This window comes from Arachis ipaensis, chromosome B2, assembly GCF_059453495.1.
Source record: "Arachis ipaensis isolate K30076 ecotype BB chromosome B2, ASM5945349v1, whole genome shotgun sequence".
Classification (NCBI taxonomy): Eukaryota; Viridiplantae; Streptophyta; class Magnoliopsida; order Fabales; family Fabaceae; genus Arachis; species Arachis ipaensis.
This window is the reverse complement of record NC_142437.1, coordinates 21,294,604-21,314,539: the sequence shown is the minus strand read 5'-3', so window position 1 is coordinate 21,314,539 and position 19,936 is coordinate 21,294,604. Positions and strand designations below refer to the sequence as shown.

Below are 19,936 nucleotides of genomic sequence, written 5' to 3'. Positions count from 1 at the left end.
AAGTAGGGATAGAACCCACTTAGAATCCATGTTGGAGTATCCCTAAACACCCAAAATCACAAGATTTCAACACTAACTACCCAAAAACGTGTAACAGTGGGGAATTTCGAAAACTGGGCAGATATGAATAAAATACTCACCACTAAACTTAGATATAATTGTAGAGGATGAGAAGAGCAACGCGTGGCCGCAAACGGCTCGTCAATTGGAGTTCCGTAGCTCAAGTTATGGTGGTTTGAAGATCAAAGAGAGTTAGGTTTTCTCTCTTCTCTTCTCTCTTCTCAAATCAGCGCCCCAACCCTTCTTTTTAGGGTAAAATGAGCTGAAATGCTCATAACTAATGTTTATATATGTTGGGTCTTGGGCCCACTTAGGCCCGGTTCACTTATTTTTGTCCGTTGGCCCAATTTTGTGCCAAAACCTTTAAGATTAGCGCTCTAAATCGCACTTTAAATATTTCTACCTTCCCTAATTATAATTCCTCATTTCTTAATCTCATTTATTCATAATCAATTTCCTCAGCTGTAGTACCAGACAAATCTCAGCCGGTACTGCCGGTCAAAATTCCACTGCGCGCTTTTACGCAGAAAACTATGTTTTCCGACTCGGAAAAATTCACTGAATCCAAATATCATATTTAAATTATCAAATTCCAATTGCCAAATCTTCCAACCATATTCGCTCCTATTTAACTTATTATTTAATTAATTTCGGTTAGACCGGGTATTACATTCTACCCCCCTAACAGAAATTTTCGCCCTCGAAAATTCCATTCATCACTATCCTCTCCCTCTACCAAGCCAATTACCACTAATCACAGCTCAACTCCAAGCATAACCTCCAAACTTACTTTCTTATTCTCAAACCCTCAAATTTCTACATGACTTGCTATTATAAAGTCTCTGACTCATCAATCAAAAACCCCTTTCATTTCTAGAAAGCAAATGAGTTTGAAATAACAATTTAACAAAATCATAAGAATCCGCCTTCCTTTAATAATCTATAAAAGCATTCGAGACACATCTCTTTCGTTAAAGTTACTCATATAAAAAATTATCCTTAAAACCATAACCAACACTCTTTCAAATTTTTGGAGAAAAATTTTCAATAGTACCTCCCCAAAAATTGGAGTTTACCACCCGTCATGGGCTCCCTCAAACCAATCTCAGTACCGCATCTGTATTTCAATTTAGTGGCTTTCACATTCGTCTTTCAAAACCAATCATTATAAATCTCAATCTAATTCCAAGGTCACTATGACCAAACATCATGGTACTCATCTCTCAAACACGACAACTTGCACTCTCTCATCATCTAAATCCAATTATGCATCAATGATAATTTCCTCATCCGCTTTAGAACCATCAAAGCTCGCAGCCGCAATCAATTCCAACTATTTGGGGATCATTACTTTTAATAACCCACTTAACCCTTCTAGTATTCAAACTTAAGATATTATAGTAAAGTTTTATAGCTCCTAGTTGTAGCTATCCTGTGTTACTGCTTCCGCAAGTTTCTGCTGCTTTATTCTTATCTCTCGCCTAGTACGAGCTCTATTACTTACTTCCTCAAGTACTCAACCACAACTTAGCATGACTAGCATTTCAAATCAACGTTTCCAAATCCCTCATTTAGGACCATTCCTTATCTATTTAAATCAAAGGAACTAAAAGTCACGGGTTCAATTCGTTTTACCAAAAATCCAGAAATCAACCAGCTACATAACAAACACAACACATCATTCTCAACAAAAAAATCATTTACATCACAGGCATTTATCCATTTGTATCAAGGCAAATCCTTACTCGGACCATCCGGTTTGCACCTCAATTTAATATTAAACTCAACATTCCCAGTTTTACTGTACAGGCGGTATTATAAAATCATGCACTATCCTTTAAGCCTGATTATTGCAATTACCTCAATCTTACTGTCGTAATCGGCCCGCATCCTGACTCTCTCCTTGTTGGCAATTTCTTGATACATGCCCTGGTAACCCGCACTTGTAATATACACCTAACCCCAATCGGCACGGCCTATTTGGGTGATGACTCCCACATCTCTGACAGCTCGAAACATCAGAAGCAGCCGCTGCCCGTTTTCCCTTACCATTCCTTTGGGACTCCTCACTCGTCGCAAAGTTATTCTGTCCTTGGGGAAAGTGTTGTACGTATCCTCTCTCCTTAAACTCTCGACCCCTTGGTGCGAATCCTTGGTTGTGCTCTCTATGATTTCCCTTCTCTGCAACCCTCCTTTTCACACACTCTTCAGCAATTCTGCTCTTATTCACCAACTCTGAAAAAGTTCGGATCTCCATTGGTCCCACTGAACTTAAGATGTCGCTCCGAAGCCCTCCTTTATACTTAATACATTTCCATTCCTCGAAGTCTCCCAGAGCTCCTTGACACATGCGGGAAAACCTGAATAGCTCCTCGAATTTGTCTGTATACTCAGATACGGACATAGCACCTTGCTTCAGCTGCAGTAACTCCAATTCCTTGGTTGTCATGGCAGAATTCGGAAAGTACTTCTTATAGAATTCCACCTGGAAGGCATCCCAAGTGATAGGATCATTCTCCTGTTGCAGGAGACGTCGAGCCCCTTGCCACCAATGCGATGCTTCCCCCGTGAGCAGATAGGTAGCAAATTCAACACACTGCTCTTCAGGCACCAACTGCGCTTGCAGTGATCGCTCCATGGCCTGAAACCAAGTATCAGCTTCAGTCGGATTGGTGGTTCCCTTGAACTTAGGTGGATTAACCTTTAAGAAGGTTGCCAGTGTCATCGGGCCCTGAGCTTCCCTTCCGCCATTGCCATTATTGTTTATCTGTTGCCCAAGAGCCTCCGCAGTGGCCTGCATAGCAGCAGCCATATTCTCCAACGCCGCCATAAGGTTTACCGGGTTATTCGGGTTGATTTCCGGTTCCTGCGTATTAGTACGACCTCTTTCACGTCCCCGACCGGGTCCACGAGGTGTCATCTGGTTCCTATACACACCAAACAATCGATATCAAGTTGATCAGTCTCAATATCGGAAGTATAGTGCTTCAAAGTACCAAAGGTACACTCATGGACTTCATGCTAGATGTATCGGTTAGATACCCTAACTAGCACAGGCACAGACTCAGAGTATGCATTGAAGCATAGGCAGTTCCATCCCTCAGGCTCACGAGGACGAACTGCTCTGATACCATAATATATATAACATAAGTAAATAGCCACTAGTCGCGACCCGCGAAGTTTAGGCCGGCTAGGGTACAGTATGAAAGTAGATGACAATAGTATATCCTAATCTCTCCCAAAGGAAACATAAGAGCCTCTATAGGCAAGTTCTAAAAGAGTTCAATACATAATATAATCTTTTCAAAACATAGGTGGAGAGATTCTAATCAAACACAAAGTAGAGGAAATAAAGATCTTCGCCGTCTCTCAGACGACCCACAACTCACTTCTGAGCACCTGGACCTGTATCTGAAAAACAAGAGATATATACGGAATGAGAACCCCGGGCCCATGGGTTCCCAGTACGGTAAAAGTGCCAAATAAATACAATGCACTGCAATAAAAACTCACCAAGCATCCTAAACTCCTTTTCACCAAGTATCCAGCCTAGATTCTCACTAATCTATAAATAGGCATCTGTCGTAAGGGAATACTAAATCTAGATCACATCTCATATGACTCCAAACTCGCTGACTCTCCCACGAATCAGATTTCAGAATCATAAACAAACCCATCATCAGTCGTGCTGTCTCAGCAATTCTATATCAATATATCATGCCCTCCTTGGAACTAGTGAAACCACATCACTGCGTCTACCCAGGGAGCTCAAATCATCTCAACTAATGATCACCATCATCATGCAATCGCATCATCAATTCATCTCATCAAGAACAGCCCTCAACCTCCACCGACACCAACATGAGGGGCCTCTCAGTTGTACAAACACAAGCAATACAGGCAAGTAATACACAATTAGGGTACAAGTAGAACAAGTAGCACATAATCAGGTAACTTAGCATATATAATGTAGAAATCCAAAACAAATAGGCAAACCCAAACAATTCAAACATATGCAAATGATGAATGCCTGCCCTATGGCTGATGATATCATCTGTCGGTTATCAAGCCAACCCGACATGTCCGGTAGCTAACCTGGGCACAGTCTCTCTGTTGCGTATTAATATCATTAGAGGGAATATGTGCCCTGTCGCCATTAGAGGGTATCTGCGCCCTGTCGCCATTAGAGGGTATCTGCGCCCTGTCGCCATTAGAGGGTATTTGCGCCCTGTCGCCATTAGAGGGTATCGGTGCCCTGTCACCCTTACAACCAGAGAGAAAACACAAGCATGCTTACATTCAACATTTTTCATCATTATTCATTTATCATATTCGTTAATTTATCATATATGCCTTTATACTCAGCCATAATCCATAATGGCTTTGCCGTAACTCGGCAAGAACTCAGCCACCCGGCTCACAGTTCAATCCAGAACTAGCCAATTTATCAACATGGCTCCGCCGTATCCGGCAAGAACTCAGCCATCCGGCTCATGGTCCAATCAAGAACCAATCATTTATCAATAAATATAGCCCTTCGGCTCATGGCATACACGGTACTTCCACCGCCATCCTCCATATCTCATATAATCATATCTGATCATCATTGATCATAACCTTTTCCCTTGCTTCACTCGCAAGTTACCACATCCCCTAGCTCCTTCCTCATTGCTAGGCATACCATAATGATTTGATACATAAGGGGTGAGATCGGAGGCTTAAAAGTATGAGGTTTGGCTTTAAAAACTCAAAAATCAACTTTGGCATGAAAACAGGGCCACGCATACGCGCACTCCACGCACACGCGTGGATGGCCAAAAACTCATCAACGCGCAAGCGTCATACGCGCGAACGCGCGGGTTGAAAAATATCCAAATGGCGCGCAAGCGTCAGCCACGCGTACGCGTGGGTGCTCTTGCGCCCAGGCACAAAACTGGCACGACCCTGGCACAACTCTCTGGAAAATAGCTGGGCATTTGGTACAGCGCATCGACGCACCCGCGCATACCACGCGCACGCGTGGATGATGCTTTCTGGAAGAACGGCGCGCACGCGCCAGGTGCGACTACTCGCGTAGGGTCGTTCTGCTAAAAATTTTCTAAGTTAAAAGCTGCAGAATTTACAGATTCAACCCCCAATCTTCCGACGGACATAACTCTCTCATTTTAAATCGTTTTTCACTCGTCCTTCGAACGGCATGGACATCCCGGATCCAATTTCATTTCTAAACAGATTTGGCAGAAAACAGAGATCCGTAGTCCAGGTTATGTCCCGTCAAAGTATGCCCCAAAACCATGTTTCCATACAAAACCACAAAGTTCCATTTTCAAAACAAGCCATTTTCAACTCTTTCAAAATCAATCAAAACATGCCAATTTCAGCCTTTTCTTTGAAATCAATCAAAATATACCAAAATCAACATCAAGCCTCCTCAACTCGCACGTTGACACTTTCTCAAACTCAAACACATTTACATATCATATACTCTTTCTCATGCCAAATTTCAACAACACTATTTCCAATCAACCATCATTATACATAATCAATATCGTACTCACTATCACGTGGCTTCACCCACAAATCAACCTTAATCATTCCTCAAGCATATATCACGACAAACATATCTCTAATGCATCATCATACCATCAAGGCATCAATAATCATAATCACATATATGACCATATAATATATCTCAACCAAAACCAAACATACCTCATCTAAATAATTGCACCCAAATTTACCAAATCCCACACCTCAACTCCTCAAACCTTATTATTCAATAACCAACCCAATCATTCATAGATTCATTATCTGAAATTCATCCAATCACTTGTGTCATCATACAATGCACACATCAACTTACCTTTCTCACCTTTTTTCGGCCTCCGGCCCAAAATCCACGGCCTCCGGCCCAATATCATAATTTAAATGCATAAACCACAAATCAATACTCATTACCCAGTACATCAAATTCTCAATACATCAAGCATACAAGGCCACACAATTCTCAACCCAAATCATTAATTCACATTACATACCAACTATGCATATTAGCACCAACCATTTGCACAATCCAAACTTAATCCTAGGGGCATCTAGCCTAGGAATTCTCATCACAACACATGGTACTTAAATGAAACTTAAACCGTACCTCTTGTAGCCAAACTAATTGAGCCTCTTCTTTGGAAGTCTTCACCAACCTTAGCTCCAAGCCTCACCAAAGCTCCTCAAGCAATACCAATCTCCCAATTGTGCACCAACATCACCAAATACACTAACATAACCAATATCACATACATACATCAACCTAGGGCTCATAAAAATGACAAGTCACAAGGGTTTGAGCACTTCTTACCTCAGCCCATATGAAGTAGGGATAGAATCCACTTAGAATCCATTTTGGAGTATCCCTAAACACCCAAAATCACAAGATTTCAACACTAATTACCCAAAAACATGTAACAGTGGGAAATTTCGAAAACTGGGCAGAGATGAATGGAATACTCACCACAAAACTTAGATAAAATTGTAGAGGATGAGAAGAGCGACGCGTGGCCGTAAACGGCTCGTCAATCGGAGCTCCGTAGCTCAAGTTATGGTGGTTTGAAGATCAAAGAGAGTTAGGTTTTCTCTCTTCTCTTCTCTCTTCCCAATTTCAGCGCCCAACACCCCTTCTTTAGGGCAAAATGAGCTGAAATGCTCATAACTAATGTTTATATATGTTGGGTCTTAGGCCCACTTAGGCCCGGTTCACTTATCTTTGCCCATTGGACAATTTTGGGCCAAAACCTTTAAGATTAGCGCTCTAACCCAAAACAGAGTCCCGAGAACAAAGGATCTTCGCTAATCCAGAAGTCTCCAGCATGCCTCAACGAGAAGCCTCGCGTCCTGCATCTGAAAACCACAAAATCCGCATGGGTGAGAACCAGAGGTCCCCAGCACGGTAACAGCTTCCACATATATAATACATAATAATAGAGGAAAGCCGAAGGCAATCCTAGAACTTCCTTCAGATAATATCAAAGCTTATAAACAAGCTAAACCGTAAGTGGCAACTGACTAAAGATTCTTCAGTCTAACTAATACTTCCCTTTCCAATTCCTTCAGACCTCCCAACCACCAGCAGGAGTATAATATAGCAAACACAGTTGTATCAGACAAGAGATTTACAAATAGGAACAGATAAGGCATTTAGGCAATTAGCAAGTAATATGCAGTCAAATAGGCAATCTCAAACAATTCATGTAGTATGCTTATGATGCATGCCTGTCCCTAGTGGCTGATGATATCATCTGTCGGTTATAGAGCCAACCCGACAAGTCCTGGTAGCTAGCCATTGGACTGTCCCTCTGTCGTGCATCCCCAACTCGAGTTATACTCATCATAAACTTGATCATAATCATGATCCATATCCATCACCCTCACTGGTGAATATTTATCCATCACCATCACTGGTGAATATTTATCCATCACCATCACTGGTGAATATTTATGGGGGCGAGCTCATCCGGGTCTTTCACAGTGCCCGGCCACACTTACGACATTGGGTTAACAGAGCTTCGAGTCTCAACCTGGAGCACATGGTGGCTAGCCATTGCTACTACCCAGGGAAACCCTCATCTCCAATGGTGGAAGTGCCAACATTCACAATTCATTCAACAGCATATATGCATTTATACTTAGCCATAAACATGGCTCCGCCGCCACACAGCATAATCCAGCCATCCGGCTCACGGTTAAATCCATAACCAGCCAATTCATTAACAATTACGGCCATTCGGCCCATGGCATAACAAGCACTTCCACCGCTATCCTCCACATCTCACATAATCATCTTTGATCCTCATGGATCATTCATTTTTCCCTTGCTTCACTCGCAAGTTACCACATTCACTAGCCCTTTTCCTCATGCTAGGCATATCATAATGATTTAAGACATAAGTGGTGAGATTGGAGGCTTAGAAGTATGAAGTTTGGCTTTTAAAACTCAAAAATCAACTTTGGGATGAAAACAGGGCCACGCGTACGCGCACTCCACGCGCACGCGTGGATGATGCTTTCTCGAAGAACGGCGCATACGCGCCAAGTGCGCCTACGCGCGAGGGGTCATTCTGCTAAAAATTTTCTAAGTTAAAAGCTGCAGAATTCATAGATTCAACCCCCAATCTTCCGACGGTCATAACTCTCTCATTTTAAATCATTTTTCACCCGTTCTTCGAACGGCATGGACATCCCGGATCCAATTTCATTTCTAAACAGAATTGGCACAAATCAAAGATCCGTAGTCCAAGTTATGTCCCGTCAAAGTATGCCCAAAAACCATATTTTCATTCCAAACCACAAAGTGCCATTTTCAAAACAAGCCACTTTCAACTCTTTTCAAAATCAATTAAAACATGCCAATTTCATCCCTTTTCTTTGAAATCAATCAAAGTGTACCAAATTCAACAACAAGCCATCCTCAACTCACGCATTGACATTTTACCAAAATTCTCAAAACTACCTCCAACCATTTTAACACTTCTCAATCAAAAGGCCAAAGGATAAACACAATATTATGTCATACATCCTTCTCATCCCAATTTCTAACAATATCAATTTTCAATCAACCATCATTATACATAATTATCATACTCACTAACAATATGGCACCACCCATCAATTCAACCTCAATCATTCATCAAGTATATATCACAACATGCATTTTCTCACATATCACACAATCAAGGCATCAATATTCATAATCACACATATGATCACATCATATATCTCAACCATTCCACAACATCATCAATTCAATGCCTATCTTAGGGCCTCTAGCCTAAGTATTTCCTACCACATTACATATTAGATACGGGAAACCGAAACCATACCTTAGCCAATTTCCCAAGCTCAACCGGAGCACTTCCAAACCACTTGTCCTCAAGCTCTCAAGGTATCAACACCTCCAAGAACAGATTTTATCACACAAAACCCTCTTCCAAGCTTTCCAAAATCACCAATCAAGCTCCAATATTCACATATACACAACCTAAGCCACAATCATCATACCCATACACAACATCTCAATGCCCAAACCTCATAGAACAACAAATTACACTAGGGTTGAGAATCTTACCACACCCAAGCTCTAAAGAGACAAGATTAACCTTCTCCTTCAAGAGAGTTGGGTCCTATAACATCAAAGAACCCAAAATCTCAACATTTTTACTCATGAAACTCGAAATCAAGGGCTGGAATTTCGAACAGTAAAACGTGGCTTACCTCAAGATTAATTGTATGGGTTTTGTAGAGCTCTCCGCGGTGAACGCGTGGCCGCAAACGGAGCGGCAATCGGAGCTCTAGATCAAAAGTTATGGTGGTTTGAAGATCAAGTGAGAGAAGGAAGTTGAGAGAGTGTTCTTCCCCCTTCCATCTCAATTTTCAGCGTGTTTTGGTGTTGTGTGAGGAGAGAGAGTGCTGAAAACTAGGGTTTTGGTTTAGTTATGTTGGGCCAAGGGCCCACTTTGGGTCCGGTTGGTCCGGTTTGGCCCGTTCGGTCCAATCTTGGTCCGATTTCTATAAAATTGGTACCGAAATTCTCGTCTCAATTTCCTCTATCACATTTAGCCATAAAAATAACATTTTTGGCTTTCTAGAATAAATTCTCATTTATGGGTTAATTAACCATTAATTAACCGGGTCTTACATTCCGCTTCTAAGATATCCATTCGCACCTAAGAACATGATAAATGTGATGATTATGTGACGCTCATCATCATTCTCACTTATGAACGCGTGCCTGACAAACACTTCCGTTCTACATGCAAACAAGCTAGAATGAGTATCTCTTAGATATCTAATACAGAGGACCGAGTCCGAGATATTAGAATCTTCGTGGTATAAGTTAGAAACCATGGATGGCCATTCCTAAGATCCGGAAAGTCTAAACCTTGTCTGTGGTATTCCGAGTAGGATCTGGAAAGGGATGGCTGTGACGATCTTCAAACTCGCGAGTGCTGGGCATAGTGACAGACGCAAAAGGAGGGTGAATCCTATTCCAGTATGATCGAGAACCTCAGATGATTAGCCGTGCCATGACAGAGCATTTGAACCTTTTTCACAAGAGGATGGGATGTAGCCATTGACAACGGTGATGCCCTTACATAAAGCTTGCCATGGAAAGGAGTAGGACTGATTGGATGAAGACAGTAGGAAAGCAGAAGTTCAGAGGAACGAACGCATCTCCATACACTTATCTGAAATTCTCACCAACGAATTACATAAGTATTTCTATCTTTATTTTCTATTTATTTATTTATTTTCAAAAACTCCATAACTATTTGATATCCGCCTGACTGAGATTTACAAGGTGACCATAGCTTGCTTCATACCAACAATCTCCATGGGATCAACCCTTACTCACGTAAGGTTTTATTACTTGGACGACCCAGTGCACTTGCTGGTTAGTTGTGCGAAGTTGTGAAGTTATGTTTGGACCATGGTATTGTGCACCAGTTATTGGCGCCATGCCAGGGAGAGAACGAACAACAAATTTTACAATCTCAATCTGAGTAACAATTTCGCATGTATCAGATATGCTTAGGGAGCTTGGGTTCACCGATGATGAAATCATTTCTGTTGCACTCAAGTTCTCCATAAATCCTCAACTGGAAAAACCTTTTGGTCACTGGGAAATAGTAAAAAAATTGCATTTGTTAGAGCTATATTGCATACTTAGAGTTTATCTCTTTTCAAGAAACATAGTTGGAGGTTGGATTTATAGTACATTTGGTTTTTTAGACTATCAATTTGACACATGTTAATACATAATGAGTATTGTCGGCAGAATTTGGTATCTTAGACTTATAACAATTTGGTATTTTGTGCAGAATTAATTTTCAATATGTGTAGAATTGTTTCTTTTGTTAATGTTAATGTAGAATTTTAGTTAAAACTAGTGCAGAATTTTGTTTAACATTACTGCAGATAAGTTATAATTAGTTTTCAATTTCAATTCAATTGTACGAAAGTTTCTTTTGTATGTTTAAATGCAGAATTCAGATTTTTTTTTTCAATATGATGAAGTTTCTTTTGTTTAGCTAACTACCATTTTCATTCTCTTCACTAATAAAGACATCACTGAATTTTTTGCTGCTAGTTCAAGAATAAGACAGGCTGCTTCTGCCATGAAGCTGTGATATAATATTAATCCCATTCTCATAAATTTAGCACGTATGCATGCATGTCAGTTAGTTAGTTAGTTATTTAGTGGAAAGATATCTTGCTTGTGAATTTGAAAGTGCATTATTAGTAAGAGAAATTTAAGCTTTCACCAGCATTGACTGAGGTTCTTGGTATTGAGGTTGATACTCGTCCCAAAATTATTGGTGTAATATGGCATTATGTAAAGGCCAGGAAATTGCAAAACCCAAGTGACCCTTCTTTCTTTCACTGCGATCAGCCTCTACAGAAAGTATTTGGTAAAGATAAGATGAAATTTACTATGGTTTCACAGAAAATATCACACCATTTGTTTCCTCCACAGCCTGTACTTTGGGAGCATAAGATCAAGCTCTTAGGAAATTGTCCAACTGGAACTGCTTGTTATGATGTAACTGTTGATGTTCCATTTCCTATTCAGAGGAAGTTGTCTGTACTATTGGCCAATGTGGAGAAGAACAAAGAGATTGAGCTATGTGATGAATCGATATGTGGAATCATTAGAAAAATCTACGAGCACTGTAGGAGACGAGCATTCTTTCTTAGTTTCAGTCAATCTCATGTGGATTTTATTAATGCCATGATCGAGTCTCAAAGCAGGGATCTGAAACTTGCAGCTGGAGAACCCAGTCGCAACACTGAAAAAGAGCATCGATCGGATTTCTACAACCAACCATGGTAATCTTTCTAATATATCTCTTATCTAGTGTTTTGGTATCTGCCAATTTAATTTGTTTTCTTTATTTATCTGCATTTCTCTTCTATGATGTTAGACATGGTAATGATTGACCTAAAGATATTACTTTAGAATGATGTATAGTCTACTAATCAATAATTTCAAAAATTGTCAAGTGAGAATGATGCGTGACAAAACTATGACTATTATTTAGTTGGACTTATCTAGCCATTGGGATGTTTTATTTCACTTCACTTTCAAATGGCTAGAATGCATAAGATGCTTTTCCTTCTGTTCATTTGCAAGTTATCAATCTTCATGACATTTTCCTTCCATAATGTGAATACAAAAAATTCAACATGATATTTTACATGCTGTTTGACAACTTGGACAGGGTCGAAGATGTTGTTATTAGGCATTTGAATTGCAAGTCGGCATCAGGGAGCGACGCACTAGGAAGCACATGATGCCAGCAGTATCAGGTTTCATTAATCATTCTTCCATTTTGGCGACACATGTGAAGATGTATTTTGGGAATTTTTAAAGTAGCTAGCTTTCCAAGCAGCTGGAACCAATGTTGCACCTTTTGTAATGCAATATATGTTGTATGAGTCAATCTGAGAACAAATAGTTGCAATGATGCTAATTGTCCTATCATGAAAAAAATGTTATCGGTTTCAATTCACTGTTTGCAATTCAATTTGGTGGAATGTTATTTTTCTAAAAGCACCAATATGATGAAACAGCCACACTTTGAAAAGGGGTGTGGCCTGAAGAACCATAACTATTTGTTGCTTGGTTCTTGACACAAGGATGGAAGTAAGCCAAAATCAATTCTAAACTAAATCAATTTTAGTATAATTGATTCTACCAGCAGATCGCAGGCACACTTTAAAAAGATTATGATAATACTAATATCTACCATGATTCACTCAATTGAACAAATTTCTGATCAACAAACCTAGGGATATAATGAACTAAAAATAATAAAGGATCCTCACAATGATGGTAAGGGAGTCAATTGAGCCTCTTTAAGCAACGTAGAAGCAGCTTGTGACAATCTAGATGCCTGCAGGTGTTCATGAATTAGAAGCAAAAGTTCCCTGCATAAGAAAAATATAACAGTGACATCAGAAGGGTCAGAAAGGGACACACAGGAGGAGAAGAGGAGGGAAGGTATTGCTAATTACATAATTTACCTGAGGTTGCTAGAAACTGCCATATAGACACCATAGGTAGCATTGGTAGATAATATTGGAACATTTTCGATTTCTTCAGAGGAAGACATATCAACTGCCTTCTTTGCATTAATCAAGGTATTTGTCACAACTGTCCTAACCTATATATATACAAAATAGAGTATGTGTCAATGTTTAGACTCAATTGATACCATTTTCCTTTAAAATGGTGAGGAAGAACATTTGGTTGGATTAAATGTTTGAGCGCAACGTTATGGATATATATATCACATTATCACAGATCCTTTAAAGAAAATTGATTAGTGATTTTCATATTCATATTTGAAGAACATTTATGACAGCGTTTCTTCATTATATTTGATTTATAATTCATGGAGTTAAAAACAAGTTCAACAGCGAAAGAAGCACAAGTAAACAACCAAAATTTAGATTAGAACTGCATCATAGACAAACTTAACCATAGATACAGAAGCATAGAGCTAACTAAACCGTACCGCTAAAACAAAAATATGAAAAAAAGTTAATTAAATAACAACCATAATTATCAGGTGTCAAAAGGATCATTAACCACAATTAGGAGAAACATATATTAAAGTAAAGGAAAAAATAGATTCAAAACTTATTAAAAGAAAGCATAAAATGTAAGAGAATGAGAAAAATCGCAGAGGATAATGAGAACTAACCAGTGATGATGCAGTTCCAATAGCAAAAAGCTTAGCCCCAATACGCTGTAGAGTGTAACCGTTTGTATAACAATTAGTTGCATATACTAAAAACATATATACTAAGAGAAGGCAACAAGAAGGAAGAAATTGAATTAGAATTATAAAGTGTAATAAGACAAAAGTTATGAAATTTTACACACCGCTATTGCACCAAATCTCTGTAACAAAGAATATAATGTCCCAGAGAGAGCAACCTGGGAAAGAAATTAAGCACAATACAAACACTTAGTAGGGAAATCAAAATAACAATAATAATTGCAAAAGTAATCAACATCAATTAATAATCTACAAGATTATATAGAGACCTGGAATGCATTATCCGGACAGTTGTGGAAGAACTTAACAATAGGGCCTGCATTGATTCCAAGCGGCGGTCTAAGAGACATAGTAGGTGCAGGAAGATAAACCAGCATGAAATCTGCAAGTATGGCCATCACCTAAGAACAACAGTATTGGGGAAAAGGGGTGTTTGCCATTGAATTCCTCACTTGACTATATCCTTAACAAATAGTACTAATAGTCAAATTAGGGATTTCAGATTTTTAGATTTTAGAAATTGACGAAGAAGAGAGTCCGAGTTGGTGTTTAGGGAGGGGTTAGGGCAAGGAGAGAGAGACAGAAAGATATGTCTATTTTGGTCATTTTGAATAATATTTTAGTTTTGTCCATGTCTATCCAAACATAATACTGAACATTACATTAGTGTCTTGTACATTGTATCCAAACACAATACACAAAACATAAATTTTAGTGTCTCCGTTCTATTGTCTCTGTCTCAGTGTCATATTTTGTCCTGTCTACAAAAACAAACGCTACTTTAATGATCGATTTAGTCACTAAAATTAGTTACTATATCAACACACTAGTAATTAAAAAATTAGATTGTGTTTCCCTTTCTTTTTTTAACCCTTAATTCACCACATGATCATTTCACAATTAATTTTTTAATAAATGTGACAATTGGATTTTAGTTTGCCATTATATATAAGTTTTATCAATACATTATAATAAATTCTTACAGAAAATCAATTAGCATTATTATATAATAATGAGTACTTTTGAAAATTCATTGAATTCATCAAGAGACAATTAAACTTGGTCAAAAACAATAAACAAATCTAAAACAACACTTTACTATAGCGAGAACTTATTTAGTTTTGTTTCAATTTATAATTTGCAACTCTTATTATATATCAAAAAGTGACATACACAATCTAAGTAAGCAATATCCTAGTTCTAGCAGAATCATATTAAATATAATATTATTTAAATTGTTTTTAGACCTATATAAACCTAATCAATTGTCGTAAACTTGTTGCAAGACAAAAGAGAAAAGATGCCTATGGCTAGAAACATAATTGTAATGTTGATCATTGCAGTGATTGTTTGTTCTACTATTATCGTAGAATCTCATGGCATTATTACTCTAGAGAGGTACTGGACTCCATCTTATTATACTGCATCTAAAAAAGGCTGTTTCATTGGATGTCGTAGAAGCTATGCACGTAATAACGTTGTAAGACCCGGTTAATTAATGGCTAATTAACCCATAAATGAGAATTTATTCTAGAAAGCCAAAAATGTTATTTTTATGGCTAAATGTGATAGAGGAAATTGAAACGAGAATTTCGGTACCAATTTTATAGAAATCGGACCAAGATTGGACCGAACGGGCCAAACCGGACCAACCGGACCCAAAGTGGACCCTTGGCCCAACATAACTAAACCAAAACCCTAGTTTTCAGCACTCTCTCTCCTCACACAACACCAAAACACGCTGAAAATTGAGATGGAAGGGGGAAGAACACTCTCTCAACTTCCTTCTCTCACTTGATCTTCAAACCACCATAACTTTTGATCTAGAGCTCCGATTGCCGCTCCGTTTGCGGCCACGCGTTCACCGCGGAGAGCTCTACAAAACCCATACAATCAATCTTGAGGTAAGCCACGTTTTACTGTTCGAAATTCCAGCCCTTGATTTCGAGTTTCATGAGCAAAAATGTTGAGATTTTGGGTTCTTTGATGTTATAGGACCCAACTCTCTTGAAGGAGAAGGTTAATCTTGTCTCCTTAGACCTTGGGTGTGGTAAGATTCTCAACCCTAGTATAATTTGTTGTTCTATGATGTTTGGGTATTGAGATGTTGTGTATGGGTATGATGATTGTGGCTTAGGTTGTGTATATGTGAATATTGGAGCTTGATTGGTGATTTTAGAAAGCTTGGAAGAGGGTTTTGTGTGATAAAATCTGTTCTTGGAGGTGTTGATACCTTGAGAGCTTGTGGACAAGTGGTTTGGAAGTGCTCCGGTTGAGCTTGGGGAATCGGCTAAGGTATGGTTTTGGTTTCCCGTATCTAATATGTAATGTGGTAGGAAATACTTAGGCTAGAGGCCCTAAGATAGGCATTGAATTGTTGGTGTTGTTGAATGGTTGAAATATATGATGTGTTCATATATGTGATTATGAATATTGATGCCTTGATTGTGTGAAATATGAGAAATGCATGTTGTGATATATGCTTGATGGATGATTGAGGTTGAATTGATGGGTGGTACCATGTTGATGGTGAGTATGATGTTGATTATGTATAATGATGGTTAATTGGAAATGGTATTATTGGAAATTGGGATGAGGAAGGATGTATGACATGATATTGTGTTTGTCCTTTAGCCATTTGATTGAGAAGTGTTAAAATGGTTGGATGTGGTTTTGGAAACCTTGGTAAAGTGTCAATGTGTGAGTTGAGGATGGCTTGTTGTTGATTTTGGTACATTTTGAATGATTTCAAAGAGAAGGGTTGAAATTGGCATGTTTGATTGATTTTGAAAAGAGTTGAAAGTGGCTTGTTTTGAAAATGGCACCTTGTGGTTTTGTATGAAAACATGGTTTTTGGGCATACTTTGACGGGACATAACTTGGACTACAGATCTCTGATTTGTGCCAAATCTGTTTAGAAATGAAATTGGATCCGGGATGTCCATGCCGTTCAAAGAACGGGTGAAAAACGATTTAAAATGAGGGAGTTATGTCCGTCGGAAGATTGGGGTTTGAATCTGTAAATTCTGCAGCTTTTAACTTAGAAAATTTTTAGCAGAATGACCCCTCGCGCGTAGGCGCACTTGGTGCGTACGCGCCGTTCTTCGAGAAAGCGCCATCCACGCGTGCGCGTGGAGTGCGCGTACGCGTGGACCTGTTTTCATCCCAAAGTTGATTTTTGAGTTTTAAAAGCCAAATTTCATACTTCTAAGCCTCCGATCTCACCACTTATGTCTTAAATCATTATGATATGCCTAGCATGAGAAAAAGGGCTAGTGAATGTGGTAACTTGCGAGTGAAGCAAGGGAAAAATGAATGATCATTGAGGATCAAAGATGATTATGTGAGATGCGGAGAATGGCGGTGGAAGTGCTTGTTGTGCCATGGGCCGAAGGGCCGTAATTGTTAATGAATTGGCTGGTTATGGATTTAACCGTGAGCCGGATGGCTAGATTATTGCCGTGTTACGGCGGAGCCATGTTTATGGCCAAGTATAAATGCATATATGATGTTGATTGAATTGTGAAGGTTTGCACTTCCACCATTGGAGATGAGGGTTTCCCTGGGTAGTAGCAATGGCTAGCCACCATGTGCTCCAGGTTGAGACTCGAAGCTCTTTTGACCCTATGTCGTAAGTGTGGCCGGGCACTGTGAAAGGCCCGGATGAGCTCGCCCCCATAAATATTCACCAGTGATGGTGATGGATAAATATTCACCAGTGAGGGTGATGGATATGGATCATGATTATGATCAAGTTTATGATGAGTATAACTCGAGTTGGGGATGCACGACAGAGGGACAGTCCAATGGCTAGCTACCAGGACTTGTCGGGTTGGCTCTATAACCGACAGATGATATCATCAGCCACTAGGGACAGGCATGCATCATAAGCATACTACATGAATTGTTTGAGATTGCCTATTTGACTGCATATTACTTGCTAATTGCCTAAATGCCTTATTTGTTCCTATTTGTAAATCTCTTGTCTGATATAACTGTGTTTGCTATATTATACTCCTGCTGGTTGTTGGGAGGTCTGAAGGAAGTAGAAAGGGAAGTATTAGTTAGACTGAAGGATCTTTAGTTAGTTGCCGCTTACGGTTTAGCTTGTTTATAAGCTTTGATATTTTCTGGAGGAAGTTCTAGGATTGCCTTTGGCTTTCCTCTATTATTATGTATTATATATGTGGAAGCTGTTACCGTACTGGGGACCTCTGGTTCTCACCCATGCGGATTTTGTGGTTTTCAGATGCAGGACGCGAGGCTTCTCATTGAGGCATGCTGGGGACTTCTGGATTAGCGAAGATTCTTGTTCTCGGGACTCTATCATGATTTATATATCTTGTTTAGATACTTTTATCTCCATTAAATAATATAAACTGTGATGACTCCTTCTAGAGGGGATTTTGGAGATTAGGTTTTCGGTATTTGTGTCCCTTTGGGTTTTCCTTGGGGTTTTCCTTATTTTATTATATGTATATATTGCTATGCTCGAACCGGTTACCTTCGCAGCCGGATTTTGAGTCTTGATATTCCTGTTTTTGATACTCTTTATATATATGATCTTGCGTTAGCTTATCCTTGCTCGTTGTGTTAGTGATCGGAGTGTTGCGCTTTTGAGTTGCGGTTTTTGTTTACCCCTTTTTTTCCACAAGGCTCCTAGTTATAATCAATCATTCATACTACTATACGTACTAAATTTTTGTTTTAGAGGTCGTAATACCTTGCCATATCTGAATTATGACTTAAGCATAAGTCTCTGTATGGTAGGGTGTTACATTATGGTATCAGAGCAGTTCGTTCCTGTAGAGCCTGAGGAATGGACTGACTATGCTTCTGTGCATTCTCTGTATGTGTGTTATGTGCTGTTAGTATATCTACTTGATATAGTTGGCATAAACGTTCATGAGCATGCATTTGGGACTTTAAAGTACTAAACTTCCGATATTGAGACTGATCAACTTAACATCGATTGTTTGGTGTGTATAGGAACCAGATGGCGCCTCGTGGACGCGGTAGAGGCCGTGGGAGAGGTCGTACTAATGCTCGTGCGCCGGAGACTAACCCTAATGACCCGGTGAACTTTATGACTGCGTTGGAGAATATGGCTGCTGCTATGCAAGCCACTGCTGAGGCCCTTGGTCAACAGATGAACAACCATGGTAATGACGGAAGTGGAGTTCAGGGCCCGATGACACTGGCGAACTTTTTGAAGGTTAATCCACCTAAGTTCAAGGGAACTACTAGCCCGACTGAGGCCGATACATGGTTTCAGGCTATAGAGCGAGCACTGCAAGCACAAGTGGTACCTGAAGGACAGCGTGTCGAGTTCGCTACCTATATGCTCACAGGTGAAGCGTCGCATTGGTGGCAAGGTATCCGTCGTCTTCTGCAGCAGGGTGATGATTATATCACCTGGGATGTCTTCCAAGAGGAGTTCTATAAGAAGTACTTTCCGACTTCTGCTAGGACGGCCAAGGAGCTTGAATTGTTGCAGCTGAAGCAGGGTACTATGTCCGTATCTGAGTATACTGACAAGTTTGAGGAGCTGTTCAGATTCTCTCGTATGTGTCAAGGGACTCCGGTGGAATATGAGGAATGGAAGTGTGTTAAGTACGAGGGAGGACTCCGGAGTGATATTTTCGGTTCGGTGGGGCCAATGGAGATTAGGACTTTCTCCGAATTGGTGAACAAGTGTAGGGTTGCTGAAGAGTGTGTGAAGAGGGCAGCCGCTGAGAAAGGAAGTCACAAAGGATCATTTCCACAGAACCGAGGGAAGAGCTTTGCACCTAGAGGTCTGTCTTTCAAGAGGGGAGGTTCTTTTAGGAGGCCCAACAACAACTACTCCCAAGGGAAAAGGTTTGGGAAGCAGCCTCAGAATGATCAAGCTTGTACTAGGTGTGGGAGTCACCATCCGGGAGTACCATGCAAGGCCGGATGGGGTTTGTGCTACAATTGTGGAAAGGCGGGGCATAAAGCCGCAAGTTGTCCAGAGAAGCAAAAGCAAGGTGCTGGGAAAGCACAACAGACTGGTCGGG

At 39.9% G+C, this 19,936-nt stretch overlaps 1 protein-coding gene and 1 pseudogene across 1 annotated transcript; one reads left to right on the top strand and one right to left on the bottom strand.

The window, feature by feature from the left end:
- Positions 1-10,637: 10,637 nt before the first annotated feature.
- Positions 10,638-12,405, top strand: LOC110269189 (SWI/SNF complex component SNF12 homolog pseudogene; annotated as a pseudogene).
- Positions 12,406-12,935: 530 nt separating this feature from the next.
- LOC110268768 (protein RETICULATA-RELATED 4, chloroplastic-like) lies at positions 12,936-14,296 on the bottom strand. Its single transcript, XM_021115646.2, has 5 exons — positions 14,168-14,296; positions 14,003-14,056; positions 13,821-13,865; positions 13,138-13,277; positions 12,936-13,041 (listed from the first exon to the last, which is right to left on the bottom strand). Exons 1-5 carry the CDS (start codon positions 14,294-14,296, stop codon positions 12,936-12,938), a joined length of 474 nt encoding a protein of 157 aa, XP_020971305.2.
- Between the last annotated feature and the right edge of the window lie 5,640 nt (positions 14,297-19,936).